At 58.0% G+C, this 17,976-nt stretch overlaps 2 protein-coding genes and 1 long non-coding RNA gene across 10 annotated transcripts in view; 2 read left to right on the forward strand and 1 right to left on the reverse strand.

The window, feature by feature from the left end:
• Positions 1–15,757, forward strand: SCYL1 (SCY1 like pseudokinase 1). 6 transcript variants are annotated; one of them, XM_039471351.2, is made up of 18 exons: positions 1–210; positions 516–656; positions 850–972; positions 1,052–1,278; positions 1,711–1,801; positions 1,890–2,045; positions 5,897–6,055; positions 6,841–6,948; positions 7,952–8,065; positions 11,631–11,786; positions 12,400–12,588; positions 12,701–12,776; positions 13,029–13,193; positions 13,426–13,568; positions 14,861–14,932; positions 15,022–15,237; positions 15,325–15,379; positions 15,497–15,757. In XM_039471351.2, exons 1-18 carry the CDS (start codon positions 100–102, stop codon positions 15,619–15,621), a joined length of 2,427 nt encoding a protein of 808 aa, XP_039327285.1. In that variant the 5' UTR covers positions 1–99; the 3' UTR covers positions 15,622–15,757. The 6 variants fall into 6 exon arrangements, with proteins under 6 accessions (XP_039327285.1, XP_039327286.1, XP_039327287.1 ...); XM_039471352.2 differs by having other exon boundaries at positions 14,864–14,932; XM_039471353.2 differs by having other exon boundaries at positions 15,022–15,142; positions 15,497–15,586.
• The window catches only part of LTBP3 (latent transforming growth factor beta binding protein 3), a 19,656-nt gene continuing 17,317 nt past the window's right edge, over positions 15,638–17,976 (reverse strand). For all 3 annotated transcript variants that reach the window (XM_010348314.3, XM_074401707.1, XM_010348315.3), the window contains exons 21-28: positions 17,847–17,930; positions 17,540–17,668; positions 17,295–17,432; positions 17,065–17,205; positions 16,757–16,918; positions 16,585–16,665; positions 16,366–16,497; positions 15,638–16,271 (exon numbers count right to left, since the gene is read on the reverse strand). In XM_010348314.3, coding sequence (XP_010346616.3) covers positions 16,120–16,271; positions 16,366–16,497; positions 16,585–16,665; positions 16,757–16,918; positions 17,065–17,205; positions 17,295–17,432; positions 17,540–17,668; positions 17,847–17,930 — 1,019 coding nt within the window. In that variant the 3' untranslated portion in view covers positions 15,638–16,119. The remainder of the gene's footprint in view (positions 16,272–16,365; positions 16,498–16,584; positions 16,666–16,756; positions 16,919–17,064; positions 17,206–17,294; positions 17,433–17,539; positions 17,669–17,846; positions 17,931–17,976) is intronic.
• LOC141584908 (uncharacterized) overlaps positions 17,663–17,976 on the forward strand; it is a 5,543-nt gene continuing 5,229 nt past the window's right edge. The window contains exon 1 of the long non-coding RNA XR_012518201.1: positions 17,663–17,806. This is a non-coding gene — a long non-coding RNA (uncharacterized LOC141584908). The remainder of the gene's footprint in view (positions 17,807–17,976) is intronic.

Consider the following 17,976-nt stretch of genomic DNA (forward strand, 5'->3'; position numbering starts at 1 on the left):
GCCCCACCCCTTCCCCGGCCCGCCCCGGCTCGGGCGGCCGGAGGACCCGGAGCTGAGGCGCCCGAGCCTGCGGCGGCGGCGGCGGCGGCGGTAGGGACGATGTGGTTCTTTGCGCGGGACCCGGTCCGGGACTTCCCGTTCGAACTCATCCCGGAGCTCCCCGAGGGCGGCCCGCCCGGGCCTTGGGCCCTGCACCGCGGCCGCAAGAAGGTGAGTGCGGCCGAGCTCGGCAGGCCGCTGGCGACCTGGGCCTTGCCTAGTCCGCACCGCTGGCCCCGCCGCGTCGCGCCCGGCCTGACGTGGCGGCGGAGTCTCGGGGCAACGGGCCGGGGAGGGGGCGGGCAATGCCTACGTGGCGGGCAGAGGGACCGAGGGACGGACAGGCGGAGGGGCCAGGGTCACGTGGGCCCGGCGAAGTGCCTAAGGCTGACCTGGGAGATACCTGGCTGCCGGCCCTTGTCTTCCGGCCACACAACAGCTCTGCGACCATCTTCGGCCCCGCTGTCCTCTCCCAGGCCACAGGCAGCCCGGTGTCCATCTTCGTGTATGATGTGAAGCCTGGCGCGGAAGAGCAGACCCAGGTGGCCAAAGCTGCCTTCAAGCGCCTCAAAACTCTACGGCACCCCAACATCCTGGCTTATATAGATGGGCTGGAGGTACCCGCTGCCCTCTGTCCCTCACTATCTCCTGGTTACCCACTTCTGTTTCCCTCCTTCCCTGTTTCCACCCTATGTGCCCCAGCACCCCCAGATTTGGTTTCCTCTTCCCCGTCTCACTCCACATCAAGTCCCTTATCTCCCCTTCCTCTCTGCTCCTCCACCCCTGATATACCTGTGTCTCCTTCCCCAGACAGAAAAATGCCTCCACGTTGTGACAGAGGCTGTGACCCCACTGGGAATGTACCTCAAAGCGAGAGTGGAGGCTGGTGGCCTGAAAGAGCTGGAGATCTCCTGGGGGCTACACCAGATAGTGGTAAGGTGGGGGCAGTGGTGATGAGAGCAGGGATGGGGGGTTGCAGGTGCTGGGGCGTGATGGCTCCTTCTGCCCCCAGAAAGCCCTCAGCTTCCTGGTCAACGACTGCAGCCTCATCCACAACAATGTCTGCATGGCCGCCGTGTTCGTGGACCGAGCTGGCGAGTGGAAGCTTGGGGGCCTGGACTACATGTATTCAGCGCAGGGCATCGGTGGGGGACCTCCCCGCAAGGGGATCCCCGAGCTTGAGCAGTATGACCCCCCGGAGTTGGCTGACAGCAGTGACAGAGTGGTCAGAGAGAAGTGGTGGGTGACTGGGGGCAGCGTGCCCCAACCTGCCCTGTCCTGGAGGCCCCTGCAGCCTCAGGACCCCTAGACTAGTTGGCATTCCCCTGTTCCCTGCTGCCTGGCTGGGGAGGGAATCAGTGTCCCAGGAGTGATGGCCATTCCTCTGTCCCCAGGGTCCTCAGGGCGGTAGGGCAGGATGGACGCAGGCTTCGGGGTTGGGCTATTCCAAACTTGAAAGCTGTGTGACCTGGGCAGATGTGCCTAGTTCTCTCAGCTTTGGTTTTTTTAATCTGTTAAGTGAGGCTGATAAAACTTGCCTCTTCGGACTGATGGCTCAGCTGAGGGACATAGCCAGGCCCTGCCATGCAGTGGGCGCCTGGTGCCCAAGGCAGGTTGGAGGCCTGTACAGGTGTTTGGTGGGGCCCTAAGAGCTCTGGGTCACTGCCACAGGTCAGCAGACATGTGGCGCTTGGGCTGTCTCATCTGGGAAGTCTTCAATGGTCCCCTACCTCGGGCAGCAGCCCTACGCAACCCTGGGAAGGTAAGTTTCTTGCCCCTGGCTGTTTGCCCTGCCTCAGCCCCTCTGCCAGCTGGCTACCCCTGCCCTGACACTGACCTCTCCCCTGCAGATCCCCAAATCGCTGGTGCCCCATTACTGTGAGCTGGTGGGAGCAAACCCCAAGGTGCGTCCAAACCCTGCCCGCTTCCTGCAGAACTGCCGGGCACCTGGTGGCTTCATGAGCAACCGCTTTGTAGAGACCAACCTCTTCCTGGAGGAGATTCAGGTGAGCTCCCAACCCACCCTGGGCTTTGACCCTACCTTCTTCATTCTGCCCTCTACCCTGCTTTTCAGGGTCTTTCACAGTTGACCCTCAGGAGACAAGCATGGACTGTGGAGTAAGGCCAATCCGGGTTCAAACCCTGGCTCCAACTCATACTCGCTGTGTGACTTCCCTTGGCTGAAGTTCAGTCCCAGTAATAGTACAGGTTGAGTATCCCTAATCTGAAAATGCACAATCCGAAGTACTCCAAAACTGGTAACTTTTTGAACACCAACATTACAATCCAAGGAAATGCCCATTGGAGCATTTTGCATTTCAGATTTTTGGATTAGAGATGTTGAATTGGCATAATGCATGTATTCCAAAATCTGAAAACATCTGAAATCTGAAACACTTCTGGTCCCAAACACTTTGGACAACGGAGACTCAAACTGTACCTACTTCAAAGGGGCCCAGTGAGGAGTCGGAGCTGAAGGCGCGTGGTGCAGTGTTCGGCGCCTGCTCTGGTTACTCCAGTAACTCCAAGTGCACATTCTGGCTCTGGTTCCCCGGGGTGTAACGCTCTGTGCTGGCTCTGGCAGGGGGGTGGGCAGCATGGTGGGAAGGAAGGTGAGGCAGACCTAGATTCCTACCCTCAAGGCTCTGGCAAAAAGTAAACAGACCAGGTCCCCACCCTTGGGAACTCTTGTTGGGGGAGAGACAGAAAACTTGAGTATCATAAATAAGCCAGGCGCAGTAGCTCATGCCTGCAATCCTGGCACTTTGGGAGGCTGAGGCGGGTGGATCACCTGAGGTCAGGAGTTTGAGACCAGCCTGGACAACGTAGTAACACCCCGCCTCTACTAAAAATACAAAATTAGCCAGGCGTGGTGGTGTGTGCCTGTAATCTCAGCTATTTGGGAGGCTGAGGCACAAGAATTGCTTGAACCCAGGAGGTGGAGGTTGCAGTGAGCTGAGATCGTGCCATTGCACTCCAGCCTGGGCAACAAGAGCGAAACGCTGTCTCAAAAAAAGAAAATCATAAATAAGAAAACCAGTGCAGGAAGGAAAGTACCGGAGTGGGGTATCCTGGGATGGGCTCTCTGAAGTGTGATATTTGAGCTGGGACCTGAAGGATGTGATGGTAGAGACAGAGGGATGGTACTTGGAGGGAGAGTTCCAGGCAGAGGCGACAGCACACGGAAGGATGCTGAGGAGGGAACCCTCTGCTGTGCCTCTGAACCTCAGCGTCCACATGTGTATAGTGGAGCATCCGGGTGTGCTGGCCCACAGGGTTGCTGTGGGGAGGAGGGAGGGAGGCTCTGCTCTGCACACTGCCTGGACCCAGCCGTTCATGGGGAAACAGCGGGGGCTGAGAATCAGAATCAGGAGCAGGAGAGGACAGTGGGAGACATTCCACAGACCCTGACCCAGCAGAGGCTGCTGCAGGGCAGGGAGGGCCTTTGGAAGATGGGAACCTAAACTGCATCTTGAAGGAGAAGCTGCTGGAAACGCTGAGCCCTGTTGCCTCCTGGACAGTGTCGGGGCAGCAGGAACTGTTACGTGGAGTTCTCCTCATATGGCTGGCTCTGCCTAGCTCTCCGTCTCCTTAAAATGTGCCCCATAGGAAATGGGCTGTTTCTGGAGCCTCCAGGAGAACATGGGAGGGCAGTGCCTAGGGGCCCTTCTTCCCACTATTGGGTAGAGTGGTGGAGAGAACCCAGCTGCAGCTCTCTTGATTTGTGACCTTGGATGTGATTTATCCTCTCTCTGGGCCTTGGCCCCACTGTACCCTATGATCAGAGCACCAAGCCTGCCTCTCATGCTGGTCTGAGCTGCTCCAGCCATCTAGGTCCTCCTTGTCCCAAGCCAGAGGTCACCTCTCCTGGGCCAAGCCATGGCTCTAGGGGTGGGGTACAGCAGAAAGCACAGGGACTTTGGAACACAACACCAGGTCATGATCCCTGCCTGGCCGCTCTTGGCTGCTGACCTTGACCCTCCATCTCCCACTTTGTGAATGAGGGGAGTGACAGCATCTTTGGAACAGTGCAGCACGGGAGAGGTGCCAAATCACTGGATCAGACCTTCCTCTGACCGCTTCATAGCTATGTGATTTTGGACAAGCTCTTTGCCCTCTCTGTGCCTCAGCTTCTTTGTTGGTAAAATGTGGATTACATTAGCACCTACCTCATAAAGTTGTGGAGAGGTCTGAGACAATCTGTGTAAGGTTTTAGCACAGCCAGACGTGTTGGCTCACACCTGTAATCTCAGCACTTTGGGAGGCCAAGGCGGGCGGATCACCTGAGGTCAGGAGTTCAAGACCAGACTGGCCAACATGGTGAAACCCTGTCTTAAAAAAAAAAAAAAGAAAGAAAGAAAGAAAAAGAATTTTAAAAGGTTTTAGCATATAATCTGTGCTCAGGAAATATGAGTTGGGGGTATTATGGCCTCAAAGTGGGGTTAGGAGGACTAAAGGAGACCATTGAGCTTACAGCCTGGTCCATTTTGGCTCAGTGGGAGGACAAGGTCTGGGGGTAAAGTACACCTAATCCCTGCCATCCACGGCCTACCAGGAACTTCATGCCCACCCCAGCCAGGGCAGGGAAACCAAGTTAGCCCCTTTACCTCTTTGATCTTCAGTGTCCTCCTCTGGTGCTCACACCCTGGCTGGCGAGCAGTAGAGGCAACACTGATAAAGGGCCTGATGCCCTAGTGATGCCCCTAGTGGCTGCTCTCCCAGCAGCAGGTCAGGTGGCAGCTGTGACAGCAACAGTCCATAACCAACTGAGCGTCTGCTGTGTGCCAGGTCTGTGTTGCAGCGTTTTGTTTTTTTTTTTGTTTTTTTTTTTTGAGATGGAGTTTCACTCTTGTTACCCAGGCTGGAGTGCAATGGCGAGATCTCGGCTCACCGCAACCTCTGCCTCCTGGGTTCAGGCAATTCTCCTGCCTCAGCCTCCTGAGTAGCTGGGATTACAGGCACGTGCCACCATGCCCAGCTAATTTTTTGTATTTTCAGTAGAGACGGGGTTTCACCATGTTGACCAGGATGTTTTGTTTTGTTTTGTTTTGTTTTTTTTTGAGACGGAGTTTCGCTCTTGTTACCCAGGCTGGAGTGCAATGGCGCGATCTCGGCTCACCGCAACCTCCGCCTCCTGGGTTCAGGCAATTCTCCTGCCTCAGCCTCCTGAGTAGCTGGGATTACAGGCACGCACCACCATGCCCAGCTATTTTTTTTGTATTTTTAGTAGAGACGGGGTTTCACCATGTTGACCAAGATGGTCTCGATCTCTTGACCTTGTGATCCACCCGCCTCGGGACCAGGATTTTTTTTTTTTTTTTTTTTTTGAGATGGAGTTTCGCTCTTGTTACCCAGGCTAGAGTGCAATGGCGTGATCTCGGCTCACCGCAACCTCCACCTCCTGGGTTCAGGCAATTCTCCTGCCTCAGCCTCCTGAGTATCTGGTATTATAGGCACGCGCCACCATGCCCAGCTAATTTTTTGTATTTTTAGTAGAGATGGGGTTTCACCATGTTGACCAGGTTGGTCTCGATCTCTTGACCTCGTGATCCACCCGCCTCGGCCTCCCAAAGTGCTGGGATTACAGGCTTGAGCCACCGCGCCCAGCCCTGTGTTGCAGCTTTTATGTGCATTTTCTGGTTGACTCTTCAGAACAATCCTGTAGATAGTAGTTGTTATCCCATTTTACATGGCAGGTAAGCGGGACAGTTGGGCCTTGAACCCAGGCAGCCAGGCTCCAGAGCCCATGAGCATCACTTCTCCTTCAGGCTGCTGGTGGCTCTTGTCCTCACCTGTGGCTGGGTTTGGGCTGTGACCAGGCTGATCTCCTCCCTGGGTCCCATCCTCACTCCCCCAGATCAAAGAGCCAGCCGAGAAGCAGAAGTTCTTCCAGGAGCTGAACAAGAGCCTGGACACGTTCCCTGAGGATTTCTGTCGGCACAAGGTGCTGCCCCAGCTGTTGACTGCCTTTGAGTTCGGCAATGCCGGGGCTGTTGTCCTCACACCCCTCTTCAAGGTGAGTGGAGCTATGGGGCCCAGAGAGCTGCTGAGTGCACAGGAATTGCCAGAGGAGGCCCTGGGCTGGGGCAGCCTGGTTAGGGCAGACCCAAAGCCATATGAGCAGGAGCTTCCTGCCAGCGTCTATATAAACAGGCACCTGACCAGCTCTCCCCTGGGGAGGAGAGACTCTGTGCTTCTAAAATCTTTTTTCCACAAACCCTTGGCTTCACAACCCTCAGCCCTTCTGCCATTTCCCCTGGTCTGACCTGTACACCTTGGTTCCCAGGGCCCAGGGGGATTATCTGCCCACCACCCCACTTCGCCATCCTCCCTCCTAACCACTCAGCACTCAGCTTACCTGGCTTCAGGGAGCTGGACCCTCCACCCCTTCCTCAGACCCTAGCCCACCCTTTTATGGGCGCCTGCCATTCCCTCCTCTGCTCACCTTGGGGAGAACCCTTTCCCCGCAAGGACTTGCCAGGAGGGGAGAAGACAGCAAGCAAATCCTGTGTAGCTGGGAACCCCCAGAAACTGCAGGCAGAACATCTGCATATGGCACAGTGGTGCCTGTTTGTAGGGAGGGGCACACAGTTTTCATCAACCTCCTGAAAGAGGCCTTGGACCAGGTTAAGGGCAGGGCTGACATGGAATATGGGTAGAGGGCCTTCTGAGGAAATGCCTGTCCCCCACTCTGCCATCACTTCATTCCCACCCTGAGATATCAGCCCCCAGAACTTAAATGAGCCCAGCAAAGTCAGCCTATTCCTGCGAGTGGCTGCACCTGTCTTCCTGTTCTTTCAGGTGGGCAAGTTCCTGAGCGCTGAGGAGTATCAGCACAAGATCATTCCTGTGGTGGTCAAGATGTTCTCCTCCACTGACCGGGCCATGCGCATCCGCCTCTTGCAGCAGGTGGGGCCTCCACCAGCCCTACGCTGGTCCACCCCTGCCAGACCCCACCCTGGCTGCTGGGGAGGCAACTGCCCTGGCTGCACAGGGACCCCAGAAACCCTACCCCTGAACATATGCACAAGTGAGGGACCCACTGAGGACAGGCTCTCAGGAAGTTGGCCACATACAGGGCTCACTGGCAGTTTTGGGAGTGCCCAGCCTGCCCAGGCTCCAGTACTCTCATGCCCCCTCCTCTTCTGGCTCAGTCACTTTCGCCCTCTGGAGTGGGGATACAGTCTCTCTTTTGCCAACCTGGGGGCAGCTGGGAGCATCAGACAGGATGGATGATCTATGAAGTACCAGTGGCTCCCAGGTGCCATTCCCTCTGCCACCACCAATCGTGCCACTTCTCTTCATGGCACAGTGGGCAGGCAGGGAGGAGTAGGGCAGGGATGATACCCTCTTTTATAGAAGAGGCTCAGGCCAGGTGTGGTGGCTCATGCCTCTAATTCTAGCACTTTGGGAGGCTGAGGCGGGAAGATCAGCTGAGGTCAGGAGTTCAAGAGCGGCCTGGCCAACATGGTGAAACCCCATCTCTACTAAAAATACAAAATTAGCCAGGTGTGGTGTCAGGTGCCTGTCATCCCAGCTACTTGGGGAGCTGAGATAGGAGAATCGCTTGAACCCGGGAGGCAGAGGTTGCAATGAGCACACTACTGCATTCCAGCCTGGGTGACAGAGTGAGACTCTGTATCCAAAATAAAAAAAAAAAAATAGAAGAGGCTCTGAGAGGGTGGCCAGATGAGCCAGATTATGAGCCAGGCCTTCCTAGTGCCCTCCTGGCCTCTCCTCACCTCACTCCTCCACCTGGGCCTGAGGCCAAACACCTGGGCGGGGTCTCAGGAGGCTGACATGGCTGCCCAGTGCCTGCTGGGTGGAAAAGCTAAGCCACGGGTGGTTCCATGGCTGTGGGGGCAAAGTGGGAGGGGCTGACCATGTTGACACATCCCAACCTGGGCCACAGATGGAGCAGTTCATCCAGTACCTTGACGAGCCAACGGTCAACACCCAGATCTTCCCCCACGTCGTACATGGCTTCCTGGACACCAACCCTGCCATCCGGGAGCAGACGGTCAAGGTGGGTGTGGAATTTAAATGAGCCCAGCAGTCAGCCCATTCCTGTGAGTGGCTGAACCCCTCTTCCTGCTCTTTCAGAGTGGCTACCTCTGGTTTTCCAAGGCTTGGAGGGGCTCACCCTAGACACAGAGGCCTTGGCTTCCACCCATGGGTCCGAGCAGGCACTGTCCTTGATGTATGGGTCCAGGCTGTGGGTGCAGCTCGGCAGCTGGCAGGGGAGCAGGTCCTCTATTCAGCAAACAGGGAGCACCTGCCTGTGCCTGGCCCAGGCCCCATGCCGGGAGGCAGCATGCATGAGGTGGCCGAGCACCCTGCACTTATGGAGCTTCCTTTCAAGGGCCCAGAGAGTGGACTTGCCAGACAATAAACAGAAATAGAAAATAATGTATTATTGGCCGGGTGCAGTGGCTCATGCCTGTAATCCCTGCACTTTGGGAGGCCAAGGTGAGTGGATCACTGAGGTCAGGAGTTCAAGACCAGTCTGACCAACGAGGCAAAACCCTGTCTCTCCTAAAAAATACAAAATTAGCTGGGCATGGTGGCACATGCCTGTAATCCCAGGTTCCCAGGAGGCTGAGGCAGGAGAATCAATTGAACCCAGGAGGTGGAGGTTGCAGTGAGCCAAGATCACACCATTGCACGCCAGCATGGGCAACAAGAGTGAAACTCCGGGCCGGGCGCGGTGGCTCAAGCCTGTAATCCCAGCACTTTGGGAGGCCGAGGCGGGTGGATCACGAGGTCAAGAGATCGAGACCATCCTGGTCAACATGGTGAAACCCTGTCTCTACTAAAAATACAAAAAAATTAGCTGGGCATGGTGGTGCGTGCCTGTAATCCCAGCTACTCAGGAGGCTGAGGCAGGAGAATTGCCTGAACCCAGGAGGCGGAGGTTGCGGTGAGCCGAGATCGCGCCATTGCACTCCAGCCTGGGTAACAAGAACGAAACTCCGTCTCAAAAAAAAAAAAAAAAAAAAAAAGAGTGAAACTCCATCTCAAAAGAGAAAAAGAAAATACGTATTGTTAGAAAGTGTGGGGAGAAGAGTTTGTGGTTTTAAAAACAGTGGTCAGGGGCTGGGTGCAGTGGCTCACACCTGTGATCCCAGCACTTTGGGAGGCTGAGGTGGGAGGATTGCTTGAGTCCCAGAGTTTGAGATCAGCCTGGTCATGATAGCCAAACCCCCGTAGCTACAAAAAAATACCAAAGTTAGCCAGGTATCGTGGGGCACACCTCTAGTCTTAGCTACTCGGGAGGCTGAGGTGGGCAGATCGCTTAAGCCCAGGAGGTTGAGGCTGCAGTATGCTATGATCGTGCCACTGCACTCCAGCCTGGGCAACAGAGTGAGACCTTGTCTCAAAATTTAAGAAACTATTTTATGCCAGGCATGGTGGCCCAGTAATCCCAACACTTAGGGAAACCGAGGTGGGTGGATCACCTGAGGTCAGGAGTTCAAGACCAGCCTGGCCAACATGGTGAAACCCCATCTCTACTAAAAATACAGAAAGTCGGGCTGGGCGAAGTGGCTCATGCCTGTAATCCCAGCACTTTGGGAGGCCAAGGCGGGCAGATCACGAGGTCAGGAGATTGACACAATTCTGGCTAACATGGTGAAACCCCATCTCTACTAAAAATATAAAAAATTAGCTGGACGCGGTGGCACGTGCCTGTAATTACAGCTACTTGGGAGGCTGAGGCAGGAGAATTGCTTGAACCCGGAAAGTGCAGGTTTCAGTGAGCTGAGATCGTGCCACTGTACTCCAGCTTGGGCGACAGAGCGAGACTCTGTCTCAAAAATATATATATACAAAAAGTTAACCAGGCATGGTGGTGCACACCTGTAATCCCAGTTACTCCAGAGGCTGAGGCAGGAGAATTGTTTGAACCTGGGAGGCAGAGGTTGCAGTGAGCCGAGATTGCACCACTGCACTTCAGCTTGGGCAATGAGAGTGAAACTCTATCTCAAAAAATAAAACAGTGATCAGGGAAGACCTGGGTGAGGAGGTGTCATCTAAAGCAAGGATGCAAGAGACTGACCTGCCAGGAGACCTGGAGGAAAGTATTCCTTGGGGGAGGAACAGCATGTGCAAAGGCCCTGAGCTGGAATGTGGCTGGAGTGGAGAAGTGGCTGCAAGAGGTTTAGCATGACTAAAGGGGAGTAGTTGTAGGAGGTGGGGTCAGAGGGGTAATGGAGGGTTAGGGCCAGGGCCTTGTAGGGTGAGGAGGGCACTTGGTACATTCCCTGGGAGTGAGACAGGAGCCACTGGGAGGTTGAGTGGAGCAGTGACATTGTCTGACTTGTTTTAAAAGGATTGCTGGGTTGCTGTGTAGAGAATTGACCGTCAGGGCAAGGGTGGATGCTGGGACACTGTTAAGGGCTTTGCAGTGGCCCAGATGATAGATGACAGTGGCTGGCAGTAGGTGGCGAGAAGGGGCCACATGCTGAAGGGGGAGCTGCCAGTGTTTGCTGATGGGTAAATACGAACTTGAGGGGCCAGGCACGGTGGCTCACGCCTATAATCCCAACACTGGGAGGCTGAGGTGGGTGGATCACCTGAGGTCAGGAGTTCAAGACCAGCCTGACCAACATGGTGAAACCCTGTCTCTACTAAAAATACAAAAATTACCCAGGTGTGGTGATGCATGCCAGTAATCCCAGCTACTTGGGAGGCTAAGGCAGAAGAATTGCGTGAACCCGGGAGGCGGAGGTTGCAGTGAACGGAGATTGTGTCATTGCACTCCAGCCAGGGCAAAAGAGTGAGACAGTCTCAAAAAAAAAAAAAAAAAAATGAGGGTGGCTCTGAGGCTTGTGGCCTGAGCAATTGGAAGGTTAAGAGTTGCTGTTTACTGAGAAGATGATGCAAGCAGGTTGGGCCCCATCGTGGCTTTTTCTGTTAGGCCTCTGGATGGAAATGTTGAGTTGGTTACACAGGTGTGAAGCTTAGGGAAGTCTGGGCTAGGGGTATACACCTGGGAGTTGTCAGCTCACAAGAAGGCATTTAAAGCCATGAGATGGCTGAGATCACCTAGGGCAAGAGTGTTAGATATAAAAGAGCCCTCAAGATTGGCCCCGAGTGTGTGAACGTTAGAATCTCAGCAAAAGGAACAGCCAGCGAGGTCAGAGGAGAACCAGGAGGGGCTGGTGTCCTGGAAGACCAGAGACCAAAGTTTCAAGGAGGAAAAACTAGGGGTGTCAGAACTGCGGAGGGTCAAGTCGGGTGTGTTGGAGAAGTGGCCGTTGAAGTTAGCACTGTGGAGGGCATCGGTGACCTCACCCTGAGCCAGTCGGGCGGAGTGTGGGGCTTTTTGTGAGCCTAGGTGGAATGCCATCAGGAGAGCAGAGAAAATGGGAGACAGGAGTACAGATGGACTTGGGAGACTTTTCTGTGAAGGGGGACAGAAATGGGGTCCCTTTCCTCAACACGTTGGACAGGGCCAGGCCCAGGCTGGGAGGTGGCTTTGCAGGCCCTGACAGGTGTGCTCTGTGCTGAGGGCCGCCAAGAGGCTGTTTGTGCACAAGGCCCTTTGCCTGCCACAGCCCACAGTTTCCACTCTCCTTTCTGCCCTGCAGTCCATGCTGCTCCTGGCCCCGAAGCTGAGCGAAACCAACCTCAATGTGGAGCTGATGAAGCACTTTGCACGGCTGCAGGCCAAGGATGAACAGGGCCCCATCCGCTGCAACACCACGGTCTGCCTGGGCAAAATTGGCTCCTACCTCAGTGCCAGCGTGAGTGTCCTGTATGACTGCTGAAGCCTGGTCCCTGTCACAGGAGCACGGCTTCTTCCAAGGCCAGGAGTCCTGCGTGTGTGGGTCCTCATCCTCCCAGATACCTAGGCCCTGGTCACTGTTGGCCCCATATCTGGGTTCCTGAGGTGGAGTGAGTTGGGCCAGGTCACACAGCCAGGAGCGGGTGGATCTGGGATCCGAATCCAGGCCCACTTGGCCCCACGGCCTGTGTGGGTCCCGTCAGCCAGGGTTTGTCAGCTCAGGTGCTTGCCGTGCCCAGACAGGTAACAGAAATGAATGATCAGCTGGGCAGGGAGGAAGGAAGCCTGTGTCCCAGCCCTGGGGGCAGCTGCTGTTGTGGTCTCATGCCCCGAGGCAGCGGTGGGAGGTGGCAGCAGTGGCAGGTGGCAGCAATGGGAGGAGCCCAGTGATTTGGGAAGAGAAGCCCAGGTCCAGAGTTTTCGGTAAGCGCTCCCCACTTAAGTGATTCATTCACATTTTTCTGGCTCTGGGGGCCTATGGGTGGCCCTGTTCTGGGAAGTAAGGGCTGGTGGTTCTGGGCCCCAACATTGACCCCACACTCAGGAGCCCTCTCCTTCCTGCCCCATCGCAGACCAGACACAGGGTCCTTACCTCCGCCTTCAGCCGAGCCATGAAGGACCCGTTTGCACCATCCCGGGTTGCGGGTGTCCTGGGCTTTGCTGCCACCCACAACCTCTACTCAATGAATGACTGTGCCCACAAGATCCTGCCTGTGCTCTGCGGCCTCACTGTAGATCCCGAGAAATCCGTTCGGGACCAGGTGAGACATAGCCAGCCCTGGGCTGGGGCTGTGGGGGCTGTCGGGCCCTAGCTGGCCTGGCAGGCTCTTGGGAACCCCAGAGGTCCCAGCTCTGCCCCTTGTTACCCCACAGGCCTTCAAGGCCATTCGGAGCTTCCTATCCAAACTGGAGTCTGTGTCAGAGGACCCAACCCAGCTGGAGGAAGTGGGTGAGTGGCTTACACTCATGTTCCCTCTTTCTGTGCCATGTCTTTGACTGTGACCTGTTTGTGCCCCACCCCCACTGGAGTTTCTGAAAGGCCCTAGGAAGCCGACTGGTCATGGCCCCCGCTTCACAGATGGGAGAACTCAGGCCTGGAGAAGGGAGGGGCAGCTACAGGACACTGTCCGTTCCTGCCATCCTATCATCCCATGGGTGCCTGAGGTACCCATACCCACCTTTCTCTCATGCCACTGCCCAGAGAAGGACGTCCATGCAGCCTCCAGCCCTGGCGTGGGAGGAGCCGCAGCTAGCTGGGCAGGCTGGGCCGTGACTGGGGTCTCCTCACTCACCTCCAAGCTGATCCGTGCGCACCCCACCACTGCCCCCACAGAGACCAACGTTCCCCAAAGGCCCACGCCTGAAGGTGAGCATTCTGGCCTGGCTGCATCAGCAGCTGAGAGGGCTGGGAGCTCAGGCACCCGGGAACTGTTATTGTCTGACCCCCGGAGATGGTGAGGGGACATAGGGACTGGGGTAGGCCCTAGGCACCTTGTGGGCTTCCTTGGTGCTCCTTTCCCCCAGTAGCCCCCTTCCCCCAGCAGCCTCTGCCCTTTCCTAAGACCCCCCTGAAAGCTCAGTGAGCCACTGCTCCGCAGGAGTTCCTGCCCCAGCCCTTACCCCTGTTCCCGCCACCCCTACAACCTCAAGCCACTGGGAAACGCAGGAGGAGGACAAGGACACAGCAGAGGACCACAGTGCCGCTGACAGATGGGATGATGAAGACTGGGGCAGCCTGGAGGTGTGTGGTGCTTGGGAGCCTCCCCCGGGGACCCCAGCTCAAATCCACAGCCTGCTTTTCAGGGAGCTTCCATGGGGCCTGGTTGGAGTGGGCCTGGCCTCATCTAGATGGCATCCCTGGCATGTAGGCCTCATGAAGGGGCTGCTGTAGGCCAGAGCCAGCAGCAGGGCTCCACTCAACCCTAGCAGCCCCAGGGAACAGGCCGGGCAGATGGCACTTGGGACATTCCCTGGACTTTCTCACTCTCCCCCACACCATGTCTCTCCTCCAGTGCCCCCCCAGCCCTGGCGGTCAGCAAGGAGAGTCCACTCCTGGGTCTAGAACCAGACCAGTTCTGCTTGGGGGATGGGCTTAGGATGGGCTGAGGGAGGAGTGGGGCTGCCCTTGGGGGAATGGGGCAGAGCTGGAGGCCCAATTTCTCCATCTGGCTGACAGCAGATTCCAGCCCTCAAGGCTGTTGGAAGGAACATCTAGATCTCATTCCTTAGCCTCACAGAGGGGTAAGGGAGGCCGGGCACGGTGGCTTATGCCTGTAATCCCAGCACTTTGGGAGGCCAAGGCGGATGGATCATGAGGTCAGGAGTTTGAGATCAGCCTGGCCAATATGATGAAACCCCATCTCTACTTTATATTTATTTATTTGTTTTATTTATTTATTTTTTTTGAGACGGAGTTTCGCTCTTGTTACCCAGGCTGGAGTGCAATGGCGCGATCTCGGCTCACCGCAACCTCCGCCTCCTGGGTTCAGGCAATTCTCCTGCCTCAGCCTCCTGAGTAGCTGGGATTACAGGCACGAGCCACCATGCCCAGCTGATTTTTTGTTTTTTAGTAGAGACGGGGTTTCACCATGTCGACCAGGATGGTCTCGAACTCTCGACCTCGTGATCCACCCGCCTTGGACTCCCAAAGTGCTGGGATTACAGGCTTGAGCCACCGTGCCCGGCTATATTTATAAAAATATAAAAATTTGCCAGGCATAGTGGTGCATGCCTGTAGTCCCAGCTTCTTGGGAGGCTGAGATAGGAGAATCGCTTGAACCCAGGAGGCAGAGGTTGCAGTGAGCCAAGATCATGCCACTGCACTCCAGCCTGGGTGACAGAGCTAGAAAAAATGAGGGGTAAGGGCAGGCCAGGGTCAGCTTGTCCACTTAATAGATGGGAAACAGAGCCTGAGAAGCAAATGAGGAGGAAGATAAAAGACAGTGGTGGGGCCCGTGGCTGGGACGGTGCTGGGGCTGGCTCACTTGGCCTTTAGCATGGGGTGGGATTCAGTGGTCCCTTCCCACACTGCAGCAGGAGGCCGAGTCTGTGCTGGCCCAGCAGGATGACTGGAACACTGGGGGCCAAGTGAGCCCTGCTAGTCAGGTGAGCTGGGGCAGGTGGGCGTTGGCGGGGGGGGGGGGGGGGCCTTTCCTCACGGAGCCCAGGGCTACTTCCCCCGCAATCTTCTACAGGTCAGCAACTCCCACCACAAATCCTCCAAATCCCCAGAGTCCGACTGGAGCAGCTGGGAAGTCGAGGGCTCCTGGGAACAGGGCTGGCAGGAGCCAAGCTCTCAGGAGCCACCTTCCGAGGGTATGAGGCTGGCCAGCGAGTATAACTGGGGTGGCTCAGAGTCCAGTGACAAGGGTGACCCCTTTGCTACTCTGTCTGCACGTGCCAACACCCAGGTACCCAGCACGGGTCTGGCGGGAGGGTAGAGATGGTGGACCTCGGCCGTAAGTCGGCCCCACTGCAGCCCACACTTCTCTTTACAGCCCAGGCCAGACTCGTGGGGTGAAGACAACTGGGAAGGCCTCGAGATTGAGAGCCGTAAGTGCTTCCCCTGGGTGGGCTGAAGACTAGGGCTCCCAGACTATCCTGCCCCTACAGGCCCCGGGAAGGCGCTGGCTGAAGAGCTGAGACCCGGCTTCCCCTTCCTGACCGCAGGACAGGCGAAGGCCGAGCTGGCCCGGAAGAAGCGCGAGGAGCGGCGGCGGGAGATGGAGGCCAAACGCGCCGAGAAGAAGGCGGCCAAGGGCCCCATGAAGCTGGGAGCCCGGAAGCTGGACTGAACCGTGGCAGTGGCGCTTCCCAGCTGCGGAGATCCCACTCCACGGATGTATTTATTGTACAAACCATGTGAGCCCGGCCGGCCCGGCCAGGCCCTCACCTGTACATAATCAGAGCCACATTAAACTCTATTTCATACCCCCTGTGCCCGGCTCAGTCTAGCCCCTGGGAGGCGGCTGGGGTCTGGCACCGCCCTGCGCAGTCCGCGCCCACGTCAGACGTGAACATCAATTTGCTTCGAAAGCTGAGTAAAGAGGCACGATCTGATTTATCAGTTTCTAGGAGACGCCCTCTGGGAGGAAGGCGGGCAGCGCCGGCCCGAGACCTTACAACCGCTTGCCAACTGGGTGGGCCAGTAGGGGCGCCTCGGGTCCCAAGGCACAGGGAGGGGTCTGCGGGCCCCGAAAGTCCCTGGATCCAAGCCCCGAGTCGGGGCAGGAGTGAGAGGCCGAGCTCGCGGAGACTCGCCAGTGATCACAGAGGTCTGGCTGAGGGCGGCGTCAGCGGCGGCGCTGGGGAACGCAGGCCCCGTGCGGGCGGCTGCGCGCGAAGCCGGCTTTGCAAACGCAGCGGAAGGAGCCGCTAGTGTTCACGCAGCGCTCGCTCTTGCACAGCAGCCCGCGCTGGTTCAGCTCTCGGCATTCATCGATGTCTGCAGGTGGGGGCGACAGGTGCAGCTCCGCTGAGTCTCCAGGCGGCCCCTTGCCACCGGCCCCGCCCCTGTCCCACCCGCGATCCCTGCTCACCCACGCAGCGGGCACGGGAGGCGTCGAGCTGGAAGCCGCCAGGACACTCGCATACTGCGCCACCTGGCCGCGGCATGCAGCGGCCGCTCACGCAGCGACACTCGTCCGAATCTTCCTCTGAACTGTCCTCATCTGCGTGGCCCGGGACAATGTGGACTTCAACACTGACCCCTGGCAAAAGGCTACCAACCCCGCCACCCCCCCCATGGCAGCACCTACCTCTCGGGGGCTTCCCCAGCAGCAGGGGGCTCGTGTCCCAGAAGGAATTGCTCTCGCTCTGCGATGTCGGGCACTGGGACCCTGGGAGGGGCAGGACTGGTCAGCAACCTCCAGGTCCCCAGGCCCTGGCCCCCATCCTCGCTCCCAGCCAATTCCTTCCTGACCGCCTTACCGGTGCCGCGAGGCGGGCACGGGCGGCACTGAGCGCCCCAGCCGCGGCCCTGGCGGCAGCAGCAGTCGTCGAAGGTGAGGGCAGGCCCAGCCAGGGGGCCCGCGCACATGCCATCCTCTCCGCGCTGGCTCCAGCACACGTCGCGCCGCTCTGGGGCACGTTCTGTGGACAGCACCTGGCATCAGGGAGTGGCCGGAGGCAGGGACCGCCCCCCTCCGCTCCGCCCCACCCGCGAGGGGGGCCGCAGCCCTGGGGCTCCACACGAAAACAGGGCCCCGGGGTTGGCACAAGCCGACCCTCGCCCTCACCGGCCGGGCTCTCGGGGAGCTGGCAGTCACGGCCGGAGGGCCCAGGCACCCAGGGCGGGCGACACTCGCAGCGGTAGGATCCCGGCAGGTTGACGCAGCGGCCAGGGCGGCAGGCTGTCGGATCCTGGCACTCGTCAACGTCTACGAACAGCGAGGGGGTGGGTGGGGCCGTCACAGTTCGGTCCGGGCCCCGCCCCTCCTACTGCCCTGCTCCTGGGCCCGGGCCTCACCCATTTCCTCCGGGCTCAGGCACTGGCGCTGCGCGGGGCTGTACTCAGCTGGGGGTGTGCAGGCGCAGCGGTAACCGCCGCGCGTGTTCTCACACACTCCGTTCCGGCAGTTGGATTCGTCCAGGCATTCGTCCACGTCTGCGGGGAGGAAAAGCGTGGGTGGCAGGGGCAGGTCCCGGGTGGGCGCGGTGGCGCAAGTCTCCCTTCCGCTTGCCCACGGCCGTCCGCCGGGGAGCTGAGCTCACCCACGCATTCCAGCAGGTTCCCGTCGTAGTAGAAGCCCTGCTTGCAGTAGCACTCGTAGCCAGGCTGCGTGTTCACGCACTTGCCCTCCTTGCAGATCTCGGCCCCGAACAACATGCACTCATCAATGTCTGCGGGTGACAAACCATGGCTGCTCCAACTCCGACGGGTGAGGGGCGGGGCCGGCGAGGAAGTTGCGGGCGGGGCTTACCCGGTAAGGGCAGCTGACCCGCCAGCCCGGCAAGGGATCCGGAGGAGCCCAAGCCCGGGTGAGTGGGCACAAGGCAGGGGCAGCCGCGGGGCGCTTACCGCGGTGGGCTGGGATGCCGTAGTTGACAATGTTGTTGTCCTGGGTGTAGCCCTTTCCGTCTGGGCAGAGGCTGTGGAACTCGGCTGCGGTGGCAGGGTGGCCGTGGGGAGGGAAGGGGCAGGGCTGAGC

Source organism: Saimiri boliviensis, chromosome 6 (assembly GCF_048565385.1).
Source record: "Saimiri boliviensis isolate mSaiBol1 chromosome 6, mSaiBol1.pri, whole genome shotgun sequence".
Taxonomy (NCBI): domain Eukaryota; kingdom Metazoa; phylum Chordata; class Mammalia; order Primates; family Cebidae; genus Saimiri; species Saimiri boliviensis.

Excerpts from the sequence above, each read along its gene's own strand:
- SCYL1 (XM_039471351.2), top strand. The coding sequence starts at position 100 with ATGTGGTTCTTTGCGCGGGACCCGGTCCGGGACTTCCCGTTCGAACTC. Across the intron at positions 1,279-1,710 it reads AGAGTGGTCAGAGAGAAGTG|GTCAGCAGACATGTGGCGCT; the intron begins GTGGGTGACTGG and ends TCACTGCCACAG. Across the intron at positions 14,933-15,021 it reads AAGTGAGCCCTGCTAGTCAG|GTCAGCAACTCCCACCACAA; the intron begins GTGAGCTGGGGC and ends AATCTTCTACAG.